At 33.0% G+C, this 18,258-nt stretch overlaps 3 protein-coding genes and 1 long non-coding RNA gene across 9 annotated transcripts; 2 read left to right on the top strand and 2 right to left on the bottom strand.

Moving 5' to 3' along the window:
- Positions 1-4,285: 4,285 nt before the first annotated feature.
- LOC129294595 (purine permease 1-like) lies at positions 4,286-5,213 on the bottom strand. Its single transcript, XM_054933011.1, has 2 exons — positions 5,195-5,213; positions 4,286-4,917 (listed from the first exon to the last, which is right to left on the bottom strand). Exons 1-2 carry the CDS (start codon positions 5,211-5,213, stop codon positions 4,286-4,288), a joined length of 651 nt encoding a protein of 216 aa, XP_054788986.1.
- Positions 5,214-5,250: 37 nt separating this feature from the next.
- Positions 5,251-8,352, top strand: LOC129294145 (sulfite exporter TauE/SafE family protein 3-like). 2 transcript variants are annotated; one of them, XR_008589302.1, is made up of 12 exons: positions 5,251-5,633; positions 5,862-6,021; positions 6,136-6,336; positions 6,435-6,499; positions 6,660-6,687; positions 6,785-6,855; positions 6,943-7,029; positions 7,130-7,205; positions 7,313-7,534; positions 7,628-7,721; positions 7,822-7,962; positions 8,044-8,352. XR_008589302.1 is itself a non-coding variant. In XM_054932292.1 (12 exons), exons 1-12 carry the CDS (start codon positions 5,412-5,414, stop codon positions 8,118-8,120), a joined length of 1,419 nt encoding a protein of 472 aa, XP_054788267.1. In that variant the 5' UTR covers positions 5,259-5,411; the 3' UTR covers positions 8,121-8,352. The 2 variants fall into 2 exon arrangements, 1 of the variants encoding a protein (XP_054788267.1); XM_054932292.1 differs by having other exon boundaries at positions 5,259-5,633; positions 7,155-7,205.
- Positions 8,353-9,804: 1,452 nt separating this feature from the next.
- LOC129294441 (uncharacterized) lies at positions 9,805-16,031 on the top strand. 5 transcript variants are annotated; one of them, XM_054932824.1, is made up of 7 exons: positions 9,805-10,060; positions 10,642-10,769; positions 11,094-11,197; positions 11,314-11,401; positions 11,706-11,767; positions 12,212-12,360; positions 15,665-16,031. In XM_054932824.1, exons 1-7 carry the CDS (start codon positions 9,948-9,950, stop codon positions 15,672-15,674), a joined length of 654 nt encoding a protein of 217 aa, XP_054788799.1. In that variant the 5' UTR covers positions 9,805-9,947; the 3' UTR covers positions 15,675-16,031. The 5 variants fall into 5 exon arrangements, with proteins under 5 accessions (XP_054788799.1, XP_054788797.1, XP_054788798.1 ...); XM_054932822.1 differs by having other exon boundaries at positions 11,706-11,776; XM_054932823.1 differs by lacking the exon at positions 15,665-16,031 and adding an exon at positions 12,525-12,663 and having other exon boundaries at positions 11,706-11,776.
- Positions 16,032-17,143: 1,112 nt separating this feature from the next.
- LOC129294442 (uncharacterized) lies at positions 17,144-18,233 on the bottom strand. The gene is made up of 2 exons (XR_008589391.1): positions 17,553-18,233; positions 17,144-17,482 (listed from the first exon to the last, which is right to left on the bottom strand). It is a non-coding gene; the product is annotated as an uncharacterized LOC129294442 (long non-coding RNA).
- Positions 18,234-18,258: the final 25 nt, after the last annotated feature.

Raw genomic sequence — 18,258 nt, 5'->3', positions numbered from 1 at the left:
GCTTGAAATTCAATCCAGTTAAGTTCCTCTGCTTTACGAGCTAATTGAACTACTACAGCATTATAATCAGCATCAAGTCCAGCAAGAACTTGTATAATAAGATCAAAAAGTGATACAGAGTTACCAGCTATAGATAACTATTCTAACAGATTTTTCATTTTGGCTAAGTAATCTGCCATTTTCATTGGTCCTTTCCTTGTGTGTTGCGGATTTGCTTTAAGCATTAAGACTCGAGCTTTAGTCTGTGCTCCAGCAAGTTGGCGTGCTACCTCCCATAAACCAGTAGATGTTGAGATAGTGGTCGCCTGGGAAGAGACATCAAGGTGCATTGTATTTAATAACCATCCAAATAAGAGTGATCTACAGCTACCCAGTCTTCAAATTTCAGGTTTAATGTTATCATATTGTTTTCTGTGATAAATTAAGGGGGATACTTGTTTGTGCCATAGAGATATCACTGGAGTTTGTGATTCTTAATAATAGGCAGAATGTGTGTGTGCCAGATTAGGAAATTTGTGCCATCCAGCTTGATAGCACATGGTTGGTTCATGCCATTTGAATTTCCAATGTTTTTCAGGAGGTTATTTACTGAGAGTAGAGAGTTTGAAGCAGACCCAAGAGAACCACTATTGCTGCGAGAAGCATTTAGGGTTTCCATAGTGATTAACCTTGTAATTGCTCTAATACCAAGAACAAAAATATGAAGAACTGATTGTGTAAAATGGTGGCATGTCTGCCTCTCTTCATTTATTATTATTTATAGTTAGGGCACTGAACCCTAGAGTAAAAGAATTAGATAAATGCCATGTACAGATATTTACAAAATAACATAGGTCTACAACTAAAATAGGTGCAGAACAAATGAACTAACACATGGTTACTGGACCTAAGGATACACATAGCTAATTGGGCTTAACACATAAGGCCTTATTTGTCTTAACAGTAGAGGAGTACTAAGGGACTGGCGAGGTAATTGGATATTGAGTTTTAAACAAAACTTGGGTATCCTGAACCTTTTAGCTACAAAGTTAATGGCAATTTGTAATGCTTATCTTATCAATGGAGAACACAATATGCAAGTTGTCATTGTGTTCATTGATTCTTTAGGTGTGTTGAATTTGCTGATTAAAGATGATAGACTTCCTCATCTGCTTGATGACACTGTGAAAGAAATCAAACAAACCTGGTCATAGATGCCTCATGTTAAGATCACTCACACTTATCGTAAAGGAGTTAGATGTGCAGATCAATGTGTAAAAAATGCCTATAAAAGAGGGTTTGAAATGATTATTATTCCTTTGGTGCCATTAGAATGTTTGAATATATTTGTTTCTAAATAGATTAACCCTGTTGGAGTAGCTTAGTTTGTTTTGTTTATCAAGCTGTGAAGCTTGCCATGTTTATTCAAAAAAAAAAAAAGAAATAGTGATATCTGAAGTTTGAACTAGCACAAAGTAAATAATTCAATGTCATTCGTTTGATTCTTAGAGTAGCGGAGGAGATTTTCCCACGTCATTATTAGATAATCCTCGTGATAAACAACAAAAGATGACTCAAACAGTGTACCCTCTCTCGAAGATAACAACTTTCCTTCACCAAGTTCGTCTTCGGTGCTCGCCGAGGTGCCTATGTATTTGGTTTTGGATATCTTAATCATCTAAATTTATCAATTTTATTTTTATATTTTAATATATATTTATTAAATTATAAAATATAAATTTTTAATAAATTTACTTTATCATCGATTTAGACAATATAAATTTAATTTAAATAGTGTAATTTAATAATTAATTTTTTTATAAATTGACTATCCAGATGTACTTTAGATCTAGTTTGTCCATAGTACATTTGGATAGTCAATTTATAAATTTTTAAAAAGTAATATTAAATTGGACCACCTAGATTAAATATGTATTGTCTAGACTGATGATAAAATAGATTTATTAAAATTTTATAATTTTTATAATAAATATAAAATAAAATTTAAAAAATAAATTTTATAAAATTTAAAAATTTGGACGGTCCATATGCTCATCAAATGATGAGCACTAAACTGGTGCTTATCACTCAAAATAAATTTGGATCACCTGGAGATTAAATTTAAATGGTCTAGACTTTTTAAATTTAAATTTTATATTTTATGAGAAATGAAAATTTATAATATTTTATAAATATATTTATTATTAACTTGAACAGTATTAATTTAATTTGCATAGTTTAATTTAATATTATAATTTTTATAAATTAACTATTTAGATATATCGTGAACAATATAGATTCAATATTAAATTTTTTTAATATTTTTTATTTTAATAAATATAAAATTAAAATTAAAAATAAAAACTTTAAATCTAAATCTTACAGATAAAAATTTAATATTAAATCTGAACTGTCAAAAGTATATCTAAATAGTCAGTTTATAAAAATTATAATATTAAATTGAACCACTCAAATTAAATCAGTATTGTCTAGATTGATGATGAATGTATTTATCAAAAAAATTTATAAATTTTTATTTTTATAAAATATAAAATTAAAATCAAAATCAAAATTGAAATTAAACAAATCTGGGCCATCCAAATTTTTTCCTGGGCGATGAGCGAAGCCGGATCCTCCTTCACCACACCAGCTTCCGTGGCTTGAATAACAGCCAACAGCCATGGTTCACAGCTAAAGAGCGGGTCTCCGGTAGAGTGCTGACAGGAATGTACGTATGGCCTGATAACCTGATAAGCATTTTAGAAATGCCTAACGTGTTATTTGTTACATGTACTTAAAGACATGCTCGTGAAACATTGGATTGCCGTCGTCCCACTTGAAGAAATATGCATGTGCCCAGAATCCCGGGGAGAGATGCGCTTCAGTGAGCGCCTTCAATTTGTCTCCCACCTATAGTGCCAAGTTTTATGTTTTTTTTTTTAATTGCGTTGAGATGTTCTTCTTTTAAAAATAACCCTGTTCGAAACATTACGCTAACTGGCTGTCTGGATACGCGTCATAATTGATTATATATGAATCAAAACATGGTTTTGATAAAAATCACCCAAACACCGTCATTTTTTTATAATCAATTATTTGTATTTTAACCACGTTTTACTGTAAACTGGAATGGGGAGGTTATCAGAATTGATTTTTAACATTAGATCCATGTGTCGGGAGTCAAAATTTTTATACCAAGCCATACCCCTCAAATTGTAAGCCCCTATTTTGCCCGTGGGAGATTGGGAGCGAGGGGAAAGTGGCAAGACTTGTGAAACTAGGTGTTGCAGTCCACATGTCACATCCTCAGAGAGTTTCGTGTCCCTCTCTTCAACTTTCATATTATTTTTTTATTGATAGGTCCTGGCTTCTTTTTATTTTACACATATTGTTTAACATTTATATTATTATTATTATATTAACATTAACATATTTTATTTATTGAATAGAATTCAAAAATTTAACAATATTATATATAATTTTATTAATATTTACATTTTAAAAAATAATATCTTTTATGATAATTTTTATATTTAAAATTAATTTTTATTAAATCATCTAAATATCTTTAATTTGTCAAAATTAATTTTAAAAAAACTATATTCAAAAATATGGTCAATTAAAATCAAAATCAATCATATTAATTAATTATTTTTACAATTAATTATATTTAATTAAAATCCAAGCATGCCCTGAGTATGAGAACATTACCATTCGAAACTTGCCACCAAATTTGACTTGATAGGCCCTTAAATCTCATCCTTTCCTAACGGGACAACCTCTTCCCAAGACAAACGGTGACAATTACGTGTGTGTTTAATTTTTAGTTTGTCAAAAGTAGTTTGATAAAAGTTCATTTGATAAAAGTCAGTTTAGTGAAAGTTAGTTGTTGTAATAAAATTTACTTTGGATATATTTTTTCAAAAGTAAGTTTGACAAACTAAAAGTTGTTTGGATTAATAAAAATTTATTCTTTTGAAATGTACTTTTTAATATAAAATGACCAAAAAGGACATTAATTTATGATAATTTATAATTTTTATTATATAAATATAATATATTAGCAATATTTAAAAATGTGAAACAAATTTAAAATAATATAAAATTTAAAATGTTAAACAATAAGAAAAAATATAAAATTTAATTTTAAAAAAAATTATGTTATGAAATTTAATATATTAGCAATCGTCACTCTTTGCTTGCTCTTGCCGTACATAAGCTCTATCAAAGGCAACAAAAAACCATACAAGGCCACCGCCGCCGGCGTTAACACGAACCCCAGCACGTATTGCTTGGTGGACTCGCCTCAGGGGCGATCTCCAGATGAATGAAGAGCCAGCATACCAGCTCCAGTAGTGAGCAAGATGACGGCATTTATGGAGAAAGGGGTGAACTTTTTCCTGACGAGAAGGAAGGCAAAGGCGACGGTGAAAGCTAGCTGGGTGGCGATGATCAGAGCAGACGTGGAGATGGGGAGGCGAGCTGAGCTACAAGCATAGAGGTAATCGTCGAGGCTAGTGAGAACACTGATGACGAAGGCTGAAAGGAACAAGCGCGCGTCGATGAAGATGAAGGGCTTGGCTTGTCGGGAGAGGGGGCTGCGAATGAAAGAGATGAATAGGGGAAGGAGGCAGACAAGGAATCCGCCGGTTTCGAGCCAGCTGGAGAGCCAGACGCGTTTGCCGCTGTGGAGGAAGTAGAGGCAACTTATGAAAGGGCCGCTGCTGGTGCCTAAATGCTGGAGATGAGGAGCTCGGGATCTGTGACTAGACGGCGGAGGAGAGACGGAGGAGAGAAGGAGGAGTAGCGACAGAGCGACGGACGAGAGACCAGTGAGAAAGGGACGAGCGAGCGAGCGAGCGAGCGAGAGAATACGCAAAATGAAAGAGAGGCCACTGTCGGTGCACGTGAAGAAGGAGGAGATGAGGGCATCATGGTCTTTTGCAATATTAGGTACCAATCATTAATGCTCAATGTTTCTCATCTGCGTTTGAAAAGCTTCTAAAAGTTGCTTTCTATTTTTTTAGTTTCATATCCATTTAAAAGCTCTTTTAAAAAGTATATTTTATTTTAAAAATATATTTCAAACAACATCTCACATCTCAAAAGTTAAAATTTACGTTTAGAATGTGAAAAGTAAGTTTACCAAACGCACCCTACTTTAACCCAACCTAATCATTCAGCTGCTCCGTATTCGTCTTTCTCCCGTAGGGACGGCCTCTGATTTCAATCATTATGTTATCCATAATAAAATAAGAGTCACGACCACATCCTGCACCAATAATTTTAATTATTTTTGATTGAATGGTAGCCCATTGAGATTGGTCCAATTTTATGTAATATATTGATTCATAATTCACGATGATCATATTTTTCACAGGAAAATCTATCCTGATAAGAAGTAACACCAACTGGTTCTCAAACGCTTCTCAATGGCGCGAATCGGAGCTCATTGTCGGGTCTGGACAAACACGTCCATGGTTGTCGTCTCCACTTTCTTGCTAGGTTTAGTCATTGTTTCGGCTCAAAGAGAATCCCCAGGCGAGATAACAGCTGGTTCCAACGACGATACATACCCTTTTTCTACTTATCTTGTCAACGCCATAGATTTCCTATGGAAACCTGGTCGATCTGGTTATCAACATGTCTGGCCAGTAAGTTTCTCACCTCCCCATGCTATCCTTGAACCTTCTCTGACATGTTTTCTCTTCTGATATGTATCAAGCTCGCTCTAAAACCTCAAGGTGCAAATTATGTAACAGAAAGCATACTGCTACTAGTTTGTGTCGTTTGAGGTTCTTAATGTTCTGTTCCAATGATTTCCCATCTGAATAATGAAACAGAAGTTTGATTATTCATGTGCTCTAACGATGAACACGTAGGAAATGAGATTTGGATGGCAGATCGTTGTCGGCACATTGATTGGATCCTTGGGAGGAGCGTTTGGGAGTGTGGGGGGTGTTGGCGGCGGCGGCATATTTGTTCCAATGTTAATGCTCATTATTGGGTTTGATCCAAAATCAGCAACTGCTATTTCAAAATGTAAGATTCAATCTACATCTTCGTGACACATGACTCGGTCATATATATTCAGAAAATTAATGCTTCCCTTTATTTCTGTCTGAACTAAGAATGGCTTGGTCTGGTGTGTGACAGGCATGATCACCGGTGCAGCCATCTCGACCGTTTACTTCAACTTGAAGTTGAAGCATCCTACGTTTGATATACCCATGATTGACTATAATATGGTGCTGCTCATGATGCCCATGCTCATGCTGGGGATTACCATAGGGGTCAGTTTAAGTGTTGTATTTGCAAATTGGATGATCACTCTCCTCCTAATCATTATTTTCACAGGTAATGAATGCTCGGACAGGTATTTATTAGTTACTTAATAAACTGAATCCCCACTTGGCAATATCGTTGATTTGCTACATACCTGGCTGCCCACACAGGTACCTCAATCAAGGCATTATTCAAGGGCGCTGACACGTGGAAAAAGGAAACCATAATAAAACAGGTTCATATATACACACCACAAATTCACGCCAACTGAATCCTTGCTAATTAGGTTGCATATATATAGTCCCGGGTTTAGAGAAACCATCCCTAGAGACTCGATTATATAAAGACTTAGTACCGTTTTTCTTTTTAAATATCACTTGGATGTCAAATTGCAGGAGACCGCCAAGCTTTTGGAGTCTACTGGTTCGTGTAGCTATTAATTATAAAGGGTTATATTAGTGAATGCTCAATTATGTATTACTAAATCTAGGTTCGGGCTTTGTCTTTTTATATTATGCAGCAACGGCTAGTGGGTTAGCAGAGTACAAGTCTCTTCCAGCAGGGCCTCAAATGGACACTGAAAAAGCTCAGGTTTGCAAATTATATATATGCGAATCATGATCGACTTAACATCTCTGTAGTCTCTTCTTGTTTACTTCAATGGAACCGCTGATTCAGGTTTCCATTATTGGCAACGTTTATTGGAAAGAGTTCGGAATTCTTTGCTTTGTCTGGCTAGCATACCTTGTCCTGCAGATTGTCAAGGTCACTTTCGTTTTCCCCGACATCCTCCTCCTTTTACTCTGAACATTTTCTCAGACTATTGGTCAAAAAAAAAAAAAAGAACATTTTCTCGAACTAACAGGCAAACATAATATCCATATTCACAGACTCGCACAGCAACATGTTCAGTCACATTCTGGATAGTAAATTTTTTACAGGTAAGCATACTGTATATTCAGATATGAGGTATATACAGCTTAAAATGTGGAAGCATCCTCATTATAAAAAAAAATGTGGAGGCATCACTTTTCTGATTTTTTTGCAGGTGCCAGTTTCGTTTGGAGTGTATCTATACCAAGCAATTGGGCTCTATCAGGGTTGGAAAGCCATTCCTTCAAAAGGAGATCAAGGCACTCGTTTGCCATTGCACCATCTGATTCTCGCCATTGTTTGTGCTGTCACGGCTGGAATTGTAGGTGGCCTTCTCGGTATAGGCAGCGGATTTGTCATGGGTCCTTTGTTTTTGGAATTGGGAATCGCTCCTCAGGTGAGCTTACCTTTCATTAGAATGTGTTAAGGACGTTAATTACATCGAAATCCAAAGTGTGTTTAAGCTTTTTCATGCTGAAAATTTGTGCAGGTAGCGAGTGCCACAGCCACGTTAGGAATGACATTCTCTGCTTCCATCTCTGTTGTGCAATATTACCTTTTGAACCGTTTTCCTGTCCCTTACGGTAAACTTGAGAGTATTTAGTATTCATCAATCACCGCCTTTTATTCATTTGTTTTGGGTCAAAACTGTAAGTAATGTGTGATCGGTGTTGAGTTTTGCAGCTTTCTATCTCACCACTGTGGCAGCCATTTCAGCATACATAGGGCAGTACATCATTGACAAGCTGGTTACATTATTTGGAAGGGCGTCTCTGATTATCTTTGTTCTAGCCTTCACAATATTTGTTAGTACAATTGCACTGGGTGAGTATCCTGCAAAAGGTTATGAGTGTAGTGTTGCAGATTTGCTTCTCAAGTATGATATCATTCTGGGTTTGTTTATAGGTGGAGTTGGTACGTCAGACATGATTGAAAAGATTCAGCGGAATGAATACATGGGATTTGACGACTTCTGCAAATAGGGGCTCTGTTTCATGGCCTGTACACAATGTGGTTGCCTCTAGAGTTTTATGGTCTCGTATGCGATATTCACATGAGAGGTTGTATAAGAATGATATTATAAATGTGATTGGTCTTTATATTCATAGCACACTGTTTTGGGGATATACGTGTGACTAGCCCTCCAGTTTTTGTCCATATTCTAGTTTATTATATAATAGTTGACACTTGTTCAAAATAATTATTGGTTTCTTTTGGCCAAGTGTTTAAAATATTTATTAATTGTTCATTAAAAAAAATAGACCCATAAAAGTAAATAATCCTCCATTCAACAGCATCTGAAAGAAACTTGCTAGTAAAATAGGGCTTGATTAATAATCACTGCACTAAATTTTTCTCAACTTATAATTGTCTTTATCATGGCCTCTTAACTCATTTTCAGCTTAACTTTTTATTATTTCATTGTAGCTCCACTACAATTATGAATTGCCGTGATCAAACTTTAGCAATAAATATCAATTAATAATGTACATGTTGAATCAATGTTTTTTAATTTAAACTAGATAATGAATTTGAAAGATACTGAGTCACAACTCTCATAATTTAATCAATTAAATTAGTGATTGAATCAGTTATAAATAATTAAATAAAAAAATAATTTTTAAATGAAAAATGAGTCAAAATAGTCTAACCATTTTGAGTTTTGGTTTTTTTGGATCTTTTAAGAATTGTCTGGGTTAAAGTAGGCCAACTCGAGTCAATTATTAGAATGAGTCAAACGATTGAATTAGATTACTCTCTTCTCTCGGTGAAGGTTCGATCATTTGAGTCTGAAAACACTACATTAAATATAAACTACTAATACTCTAAATTATCAAATATAAACTATGAAGTTTAACTAAACCATACTCAAGGACAATGGACTATTCATTCAATGAAGAAAATCCATTTAGCTATCCATGTATTTGACTGGAATAATTAAAAAATATTTTTCTTTTTGTTGTCTCAATTAAAAAAAGGAAAAATGACAAAGAGTAATTTAAGTTAGATTTCAAGTGTCAAATTTTAAAAATTTATAATTTAATCTTTTAATTTTATAATTATAATTATAATTAAAAGTTTGTGATGAATTTATAATTTATTTTTTAAATTTTAACATGTTTGAAAGAAAAAGATTTATTTTTTCCATTAATATTTAGAATAGAAATTATAAGTTTATCACAATAAAGTTAATTGATTCTTTTAAAATTTTTTTGTCATTCTCCCTTAAAAAAAGAATTTTTAATTTTCTTATTTTCTGTAATCAGGGAAATATTCCCTTTTTATTTATTTTTTGTTTGGAACACGAAAATTCCTCCAAATTGTGCCTTTTTCTTTTTCAGATTCCATTTCATTTTTATAGAAATACTTACTTCTAAATTCTATCTTATTTATAAATAATTTTTAATATTTTTTATAAAAATCAAGAAAAATTAAAACATTGACTGTATCTAACAATTAATAAGTTTCATACTTTATCCATAATAAATGCTTCATCAAAAAATTTTTATGCTTTTCTTTTTCTTTTTGGATGAAAGTTTTGTGCTTTTCTACGTCACTATTAAATATAAGAAAATAGAAAAAAATTGTAATAAATAATAAAATCCCCCAACGGACGTGCCAGCTCATATAAATACAACCGGAGGTGTACATGAAAAAATTCTAACATGAGAGAAGGGCTCTTTTCCTATATTGGCTGCCCGGGGGCATGGATTTGTGATTCCTCTCAAACTCAGAACCCTAAGACACACTATCGCTTGGTCGATCGCTCGCTTGCTCCTTCCGCTTGTGCGTAAAGGCAAAGAAACACCATGGTGTTCTACTTCAAAGCACGGCCAGAAGCTGGCGATTACACCATCTTCATGGGTCTTGACAAATACGAGAACGAGGAGCTTATCAAATACGGTTTCATCGAAGATATCTGGTAATCCGCCTCCGCCTCTGCGTTTTTATTGGATTTCCGATACCGTTATGTTTACAAACTTATAGGGCTTGGGATTGCAATTTCCTTTTGAGAACAAATATTTGACGGTTACGCGTAGTTATTGGATTTGGTATTTGTTCTTGCCGCTGTTAATGCTCGATTTTTCTAATGTTCTCATTGTGTTTTCGTAGAAATTTACTGCTCCGAAAAGAAATATGTATTGCTTTGTCTATTTGTTTTCCGGTATCGTGATAAATTGTTTGCATAACATTTGTCTGCCGTTCTATTTTTATTTTGATTTGTCTTTGCTATTTACCCAAGTTAGAGTTTTTTTTTTTTTTTAATAACAGAAATATCTACTACAATTTAGAGATAACTCTCTTTATGATTTCAATACTGTTATTTGGAACTTTAAGGTTTAACAATTGGCTCCTTAGATTCCATGTGATACAGCCATACATTCTTGCAATATGAATGTGTAATAATATCAGGCAAATATACGTTCTTTCTCCCGGTGTAGGGTTTGTTTAGATATTTGTCCCCCAGCATGAAGCTATAACGATAAAGTTCGCTCCTTTCAGGTTCCATGTGGATAAAATGTCTTCTGCCCATGTCTATCTTAGACTGCATAAAGGTCAGACCATCGATGATATAAGTGAAGGCTTGCTGGAGGACTGTGCTCAGCTTGTGAAAGCAAATTCAATCCAAGGTAAAAAGGAAAAAGGCTGGCTGTCTGTTCTTCTAAGCCTTAGTTTTAATTGATTTAATGGTCACTCGTGTAGTCTAGCAAGCAAATTGATAGTGTTTCACAATTCTATTACTGCTTCTATGATAATTATGGTTTCTTTAGCTCCGCACCCTAGAAGTTATGACCGAATGTCAGATTGATAGCTACTGTGTTATAAGGTTTAAAGAAACGTATTCATAACTTTCATCCCTCTGATGTCACTATTTTCTTGTTTTTAATAAACGTCTTTTTGTGTTTACCACTCTTGTTTTGATCTTACATTTGTTTTTAATAAACTCATGGCAGGAAACAAGGTGAACAATGTTGATGTTGTTTACACTCCCTGGTCCAATTTAAAGAAAACTGCTTCCATGGATGTTGGTCAAGTTGGTTTTCACAACCCAAAAATGGTAATGTTATTCACGTGTAGAGATTTTGCATTTTCTTTTCTCAAAGCTGTAGGGAACAGTGTGTTTCAGATTGTATTTATAATTGGTCATTATCTGGTTTTATACTTACTAATTAGGTTCGAACTGTGAGAGTGGAGAAGCGGATCAATGAGATTGTGAACAGGTTGAACAAAACAAAAGTGGAAAGGAAACCTGATTTGAAAGGTGAGTAACATATTTACTTTCCTTTTTATGATTATTCTACATAAAGATGCCTTTTGTAAATTGTACATCTAAGTTCTGGAAATTGAATTTGCATTTTCAGGCTAGAGAGGCAAATTTGCAATTTATATCTTTAATTACATGATCATATCTAGCTATTGTCTAATGTGCTACTTGTGCATCGTAATTGTACATATGCATGTAAATTTGATTTGACTTGTCTGATCTTGAATTTAAATATTATCTGATATTGCCCTAGCGAAGCCTGTTAATTAATCATGATATGTACTTGCCATGTGTATTGCAGCTGAGCGGGAAGCAGTTACTGCTGCTGAAAGAGCAGAAAGGAAGCAGCAACTGAGGGAAAAGGTGAGTTTGGTAGGTTGCTGTTCTGGACTTCTGGTAATAGTGAGCCAAGTATTGCTGTGAAATTCCCAATTTCTATACAGGTCACCCTACTCTACAGCCTCGACACCTCTCTCACTAGAGCTTAACTTGAATGTAAAGATGGCTTTTTCATGATAAATTCACGTGGCACAATGCTTTCAGTGTGATCTCTATCTGTCAATTTGGAATTTTTTTGTTTGTGGATTTTGTGTGTGACGAGTGCTAAGAACTGTTGGATTTCTTGGGTTTGGGTGTCTGATTCTTAAAAATTAGTTTGAATGACATTAGTCTCTGGGTTGTAGAATATGTAAAAAAACTAAATTTGCATGCATTTAGTTGGCGAAATGTCTTCTCTCTTGATATCCAGTTAGTACCACGGCGAACTGTCTTGCCTAAATACATATACATTCCTGTTTCTCTGTACAGAAACGGCGGGAGGAATTGGACAAAACTGAAAAGGAGAGGCAAGCAGAACTGAGGAGCTACAAGGGTCTGATGGTGTCAGAAAACATGACGTCCAATAAGCAAATAGCATCCGCAAGTAAATCATTGCAGGAACTGGAGGAGGATTTCATGTAAGCATTTCTGATTGGATATAATTGAGATAACTGGTGACCAATCTTCCACCCAACTGATAAAAGATATTGATTGAATAACCAAACTTGTAGAAGTTGAAATTGCAGAATATGCTTACCTGGATTAAGAGAGCTAGTAGTGTGTGCTTATGTATTTGAGGCAGGTAAAAAAATTAGGGGGAGATGGAGGGGGAGGAAAACGATTTATCATTGTACCTCTGGTGCGACGGTACCTGATGCAGAGCCTTGCTCGACACTTTATTGGCGGTCGAAGGTGACCAACTACAATTCCTTGTTAAGTAACCTTTCGAGTTTGGTTTTTCGTTTTCCCCTGTCTTGCATGCTAACTTCGCCTAATTTGATTCGTTAAAACTGAAACGACTAAAAAATATGGAAAAACTCGCGATCTCGAATTAAAATAAATATTTTGATGGTAAAGTCTGAAATAAAATTGTCACCTTAAAATCTTGAACTTTGATTTGTGTGGGCAGATTAGACTAGTGTTAAGAATATTCACTTACAGTGAAAATTGGATTGATTATTGAAATTGGTTCACAGTTTCTTGGTTTGATAATAAAATAATATATTTTTAATTTTTAATTTTTAATTTATGTATCATAATTAAATGAAAAATAAATGTAAATATTTATATTTTTCAAAAAATATATTAATAAATGCTCGGAAAAATGATTATTCATATTAATTATGCTTGATTGTTCTTTGTTTTAATTAATTTTTAATTTTAATATTTTTTAATATTTTTTAATTTAGTCTGGTTTTTTAAGGGATTCGTTCTGGTTTTTAATTAATTTTTTTGATTTTTGATTGGTTTTCTTGTGATTGATTTTGAGGAGTCAATCGAATCAGATTAAGAGCCAGCGGTTTAGTTTTTAAAACACTGCACATTATATAACTAGAATCTGGCAGTGTATATTTTTCTTGAAGGTTGAGATGAGTTCCTTTATCCCTAATTTATGAATAGATGCGCACATACGCACATTTTAAATTTCATGTACGTTGATGTTAGATAAGTGGGGGGAAAATCAGCAATGCAATCAGCAATTCCATTGCTTTGCTGAGAACTCTTCCCACAATTTTTTAATTATAGAACCTCACGTTATAATTTTTTTAACAGGCTCCCTTCAATGGCCCATTCGATTCGTAAAATAATAAATTTAGAAAAGAAATAAAATAAAAGAAATGGAGTGGAAATGGAAGGAAAGAAGTGACGCTGATTTTGACACGTGACAAACAGATGGTTTTGTGGGTAAATTTATATTTGATTGAAAAATTGAGATAATACCCAGAAGGAAAAGGGAGAATGATTGGTAAGTTTTAAGAGAGTCAAATTTAAAGAATTTGCAAATTTATTTTTTAACTTTGTAATTTTATTGTGATGAATATATAATTTATTTTTTAAATTTTAACATAGTTAAAAAATAAATAAATTTATTTTTGTTGTTAAAATTTGAAGCATAAGTTGTAAAATTGAGAATTAAACTTTTAAATTTATGAAATTTAATATTTAAAATTTAATTTAAATTAATTAATGTTCTCGAGGCCTCTTTATTATTCTCTGCTCTTGAACTTAGTTCCAAGAGGACTAGATGACCTTAATACATTGCTTTAAAAATTGTATCGTGCATTAAATTGAAAATACCTATAATTTATTATTTTCATGGATCAATTAGTTAGATCAATTGATGAATTGATAATTTAATAATTAAATAAAAATAAGAATATATATATATATATATGTAACATGTATAAAAAATAAAAATATCAGAATTTGAACAAGAACCCATAAAATAATTATTATAATTAAAAGAATAATTTTAATTTTATTCATAAAAATAACAGTAAATTTTAATTGGTTGGCAATTATAAATTTAATTTGAATAGCTTAAAGAAGACCAAAAAAATAAAGTAACTTACAAATTTGAATATTTAAAAGAAGACCAATGGATTTTGATTTCTAATTTATCTCTTATTACATTTATATTGTAATTTGAAAATTTTTTTATATTATAATAATTTAAAATTTCAATCACTTTAAATATTATATTCTTTTCATGTTTTTGAAATTCGATTATCATTTTATCCTTTGTTTCTTTAGTTTTCTTTTGCCATTCTTTCCCTTTTTCTTTTCTTTTCTTATTCAATCGATGATTAAAAAAAATGAGAAGTTTTGAGTTTTTCTTTAATTCAATATCCTCATCCAATTTTCCTTAGCTCATTGTGGTTCCAAACTATAGAATTGATTAGATTCTTAATTCTATTTGCACTTTTCACATATATTTTCATAAAGACTTGGTTACTACTCTTTTACCTATTGACCATGGTATCAAAACCAAGTTTCGTTTGGGACCTGAAAACCTATCATTACGCACACTTTTGAGTCTTGTATACATTACACTGTTTGTAGTCTGTAAAAATTGTACTAGCCCTAAAAAGGTAACTCCTACTTAAGGGAAAAATTGTTAGGTTGTCTAAGTGTGAATGGACTTAAATAGATTTAGGAAGTCTGACATTGAATAAAGTTATGCTTAATAACCAATATAAAAAAAAAAAGAGGAATGACTTCAAGTGGTTTCCAACTCAAATCCCGATTTGTAATTGTCCAACCCAGCTCAGTTATCAAAATCATCTAAAGTAAGAAACCAAATCATTCTTCTCTCCAATCACCAATCCAGCCGGTCTAATCCAATTTTAAAAACAATGCTTCAATGTTTTTAACTATGGGTAATTTAGTAATTCCATAATGTCTTCCTCCTATGAAAAAAGTCTATATAACCTTTGCTTCTCCCTCACTTCCCTTGCAAACCAAATAAGTCTTGAAGGTTGGCCCAAACTTTGTTTGGAAAGAAGAGGCTGCCCCAAAAGAAATAGATTTACTTAAAGCGCCATAAGATCAAATCTCGGCCTAGAGTGCTTAGTGTTCCCTCATCTCTCAACAGAGGCATGGAAGATCAAGTGGCTTCATCGTCTGCTTCCAGCGGTAGAAAAACCATAAAGGAATGCGAATCCATGATAAAAAAAGCCTCCAAAATTTAATGATACGATTTTTGAGGGAATGCTTGGAGAAAGTTGGTTGTCCTGTGCGCAACAATTTCTTCAGAGTTGTCAAATTGCAAGACGAACAAAATTGGTGGTTACCTTCTCGATGAAGGGATAATAGTATGCATGGATAAGATAAATTTACAAGATAAGTTCAACCAAGTAATAGCTCACGAATTGATTCATGCTTCAACTACTGTCATACTGCCAACTTGGATTGGACTAATTGTGCTTACTATGCTTGTAGTGGGATTTAACCTAACTATCTAAGTGGCATTTGTCATTACAAATGGGAATTGTTATGATGCCATCTCAAAATACGTGCATGGACAAGTATGTGTGAGGCGAAGAGTTATGGCAACATTGTCTAGAAATCCTAATTGCTCCGAAGCAGCTTCCAAAGATGCCATGGAAGCTATTTGGGATGTTTGTTACAATGACAGGCAACCTTTTAATAAAGCTCCATAAGTTCATCCTGAGAACTTATATATTGCTAGTCTCAATTATATTTACAAGAGAATGATTCTTTTAACTTGTTTTGCATTATTTTTATCTGAGGCAGTCATACAAGATTGTTGTTCATCATTATGGAATAAAGTGTCCATCAATTTTTACACTACCTCGTCGAATTTAAAGAAATTGCTTTAATAGATGCTAGTCAAGTTGGGTTTCATTACTGAAAAAAATTATGATTACTGCATACATGCAAAGCTGTGCATCTCCCCCTCTATCAAAGTAGGTTAGAGGAGCATGTTCCAGCTTTCATTCATAGATTATCATTATTTGGTTTTATACTTCATAATTAGCTAGTAACTGTAAGAGTGAAGCTTCTCATTTCTTAATGAGATTGTGAACACATTGAGCAAGACAAAAATAGCAAGGAAACTCGACTTGATTTGAAAGGTAACACTTATAGTTGCTTTCTTTGTATTATTTATTCTACATGCAATTCTCTTTAAACAGGTAATTTTTAGAAATTGACTTTGCCTTTTTAGGATAGGGAGGCAGATGTGCAATTTGCATTTCTAATTACATGAGCATGTCTAGCCATATACTTATGTGCATTATCTCATAACTAAATATGTGCATGTAAATCTAAATTGAGTCTTCTAATCTTGAAAATGAATATTCTCTAATCTTATCTAGTAATACCTGTGAGTCACTCATATATGGGATGTTTGTTACAATGACACATGGCACTGACCAAGCATTGTCGATTCATATGGATGATCTAACGGGTGCTTACCTTCTCCCATTCTTACCCCGTCGTTGAAATGGACCTAAGTTAAGTTTTATGTAATGTGAGTATAACTTACCTTTTATTTTTTAAAAAATCATTCCATAGTTAAAGTCACTCTGGACTTTAGCTAATTGAGATTCGAATCGAGTCAACCCTGTTTGGTTGGGATGGAGGGGAAAGGAAGTTTTTTAAAATTTTTCCTCCCTTCCCTTTCAAAACCCCCCTAAATTGGGGAGATGCCCCCTCCCCTTCCTCTCTCCTCCCCTCCTCCCCTCCTTTCCCCTCACCTTCCTTCCCTGCCATCCCCTTCTTTTCCCCCTCTTCTAACCAAACAAAGCCTTATATAAACCCGAATATAAGACCTCATGCATGAGTAGTCATAGCTTTATACTAAGATCGACTTCGGTTAGGTGAGTATAACTTTTAAAAAATAATGATTGTTTTATTATATTTTTGATACTTTTTATCTTGAGTGAGACAAAAGAATGAATATTATTTATTTTATTCTTAATCTTAATAGAAAGGGAAGACATCCAAAACAACTTAGCCTACATTTAAGGCACGAGTCCTTTTAACCAGACATTGTCACTTGAGCTTTGCTACAATCTCCACAGCACCACTCAGCTTGACGGCTGCAAATAGAGAAGCGAACATGCCAATTCCTTTCAAGAAGATCCCTTAACTCGATCACATCCTTTGCAGTTTGCAGATTACAGCTTTGAATGTGGCTCCTCAAAGCAGTCAGTTTCAAGGATAATTAATTTGGTACCACGATGCCAAGTCATCTTCAATCCCAACGAGCTTGCTCAAATGTCTACGTGAACACTGTTGCCAAATCATATATCCTTTGACTTGAACACACGATCCCATTTAGCCATGAAGTTTGAGACATTACCTTCTTGCTAGATATTCTCTCATTCCTCATCATCCAAACTCTTGCATGCTATAATAGCAAACCTTCCTCCAAAACCCACGATTCTCAATCGATGCACCCACTTTTGTTTTAGCTGATAATATCTTTCATTGTAATTGTAATTATAAAAATAAATTACTTTTTAATGATATATATATATATATATATAAAACTATTCTTAAAAAGATATATTAAATATATTTTCTAATATAATTTTTTTTATACATGATAGTTAAAAAAGAATTTAGCCCCCCAAATAATTCACTCCTTAAGTAGGAGTAACAAACAAGTAGTCTCCATTTAAATATTAGTTGTGCTTGGATTGGATATTTATTTTTAAAATCAGTAATTTAGGTTAAAAAATTTAGAATTGGGCTTAAAAAAAATATTATTTTTTAATGTTTGCACCTATTTAGATCAGCTCAAATATGCCTGAAAAAATAAATACCCGAATAAAATAAATATTTTTAAAAAAATATATAAAAATATAATAAATATAAATTATTATTGAAGTTTTATGTCATATTATATTAAAATACCATATAGTTGAATGCATTGCTATAGTTATTTTTTAAAAAATTAAAAATATTTATATTTATATTTTTATTTTTTTAATCAATAAAATATCTCAAAATAATATTTAAAATATATTTTAATATTGATTTATATTTTAAGACCCAATTATTTT

This window comes from Prosopis cineraria, unplaced genomic scaffold (assembly GCF_029017545.1).
Source record: "Prosopis cineraria cultivar Desert tree isolate PC_DT_omini unplaced genomic scaffold, ASM2901754v1 PC15, whole genome shotgun sequence".
In the NCBI taxonomy this organism is placed as follows: domain Eukaryota; kingdom Viridiplantae; phylum Streptophyta; class Magnoliopsida; order Fabales; family Fabaceae; genus Prosopis; species Prosopis cineraria.
This window is presented reverse-complemented; position numbering and strand designations above follow the sequence as displayed.

Bases quoted from the DNA above. Each gene is read 5' to 3' on its own strand.
- LOC129294145 (XM_054932292.1), top strand. From the start codon at position 5,412: ATGGCGCGAATCGGAGCTCATTGTCGGGTCTGGACAAACACGTCCATG. The intron at 7,535-7,627 runs GTGAGCTTACCT...AAATTTGTGCAG, and splicing joins AATTGGGAATCGCTCCTCAG to GTAGCGAGTGCCACAGCCAC. The intron at 7,963-8,043 runs GTGAGTATCCTG...GTTTGTTTATAG, and splicing joins TGTTAGTACAATTGCACTGG to GTGGAGTTGGTACGTCAGAC.
- LOC129294441 (XM_054932822.1), top strand. From the start codon at position 9,948: ATGGTGTTCTACTTCAAAGCACGGCCAGAAGCTGGCGATTACACCATC. The intron at 11,198-11,313 runs GTAATGTTATTC...CTTACTAATTAG, and splicing joins GTTTTCACAACCCAAAAATG to GTTCGAACTGTGAGAGTGGA. The intron at 11,402-11,705 runs GTGAGTAACATA...TGTGTATTGCAG, and splicing joins AAGGAAACCTGATTTGAAAG to CTGAGCGGGAAGCAGTTACT.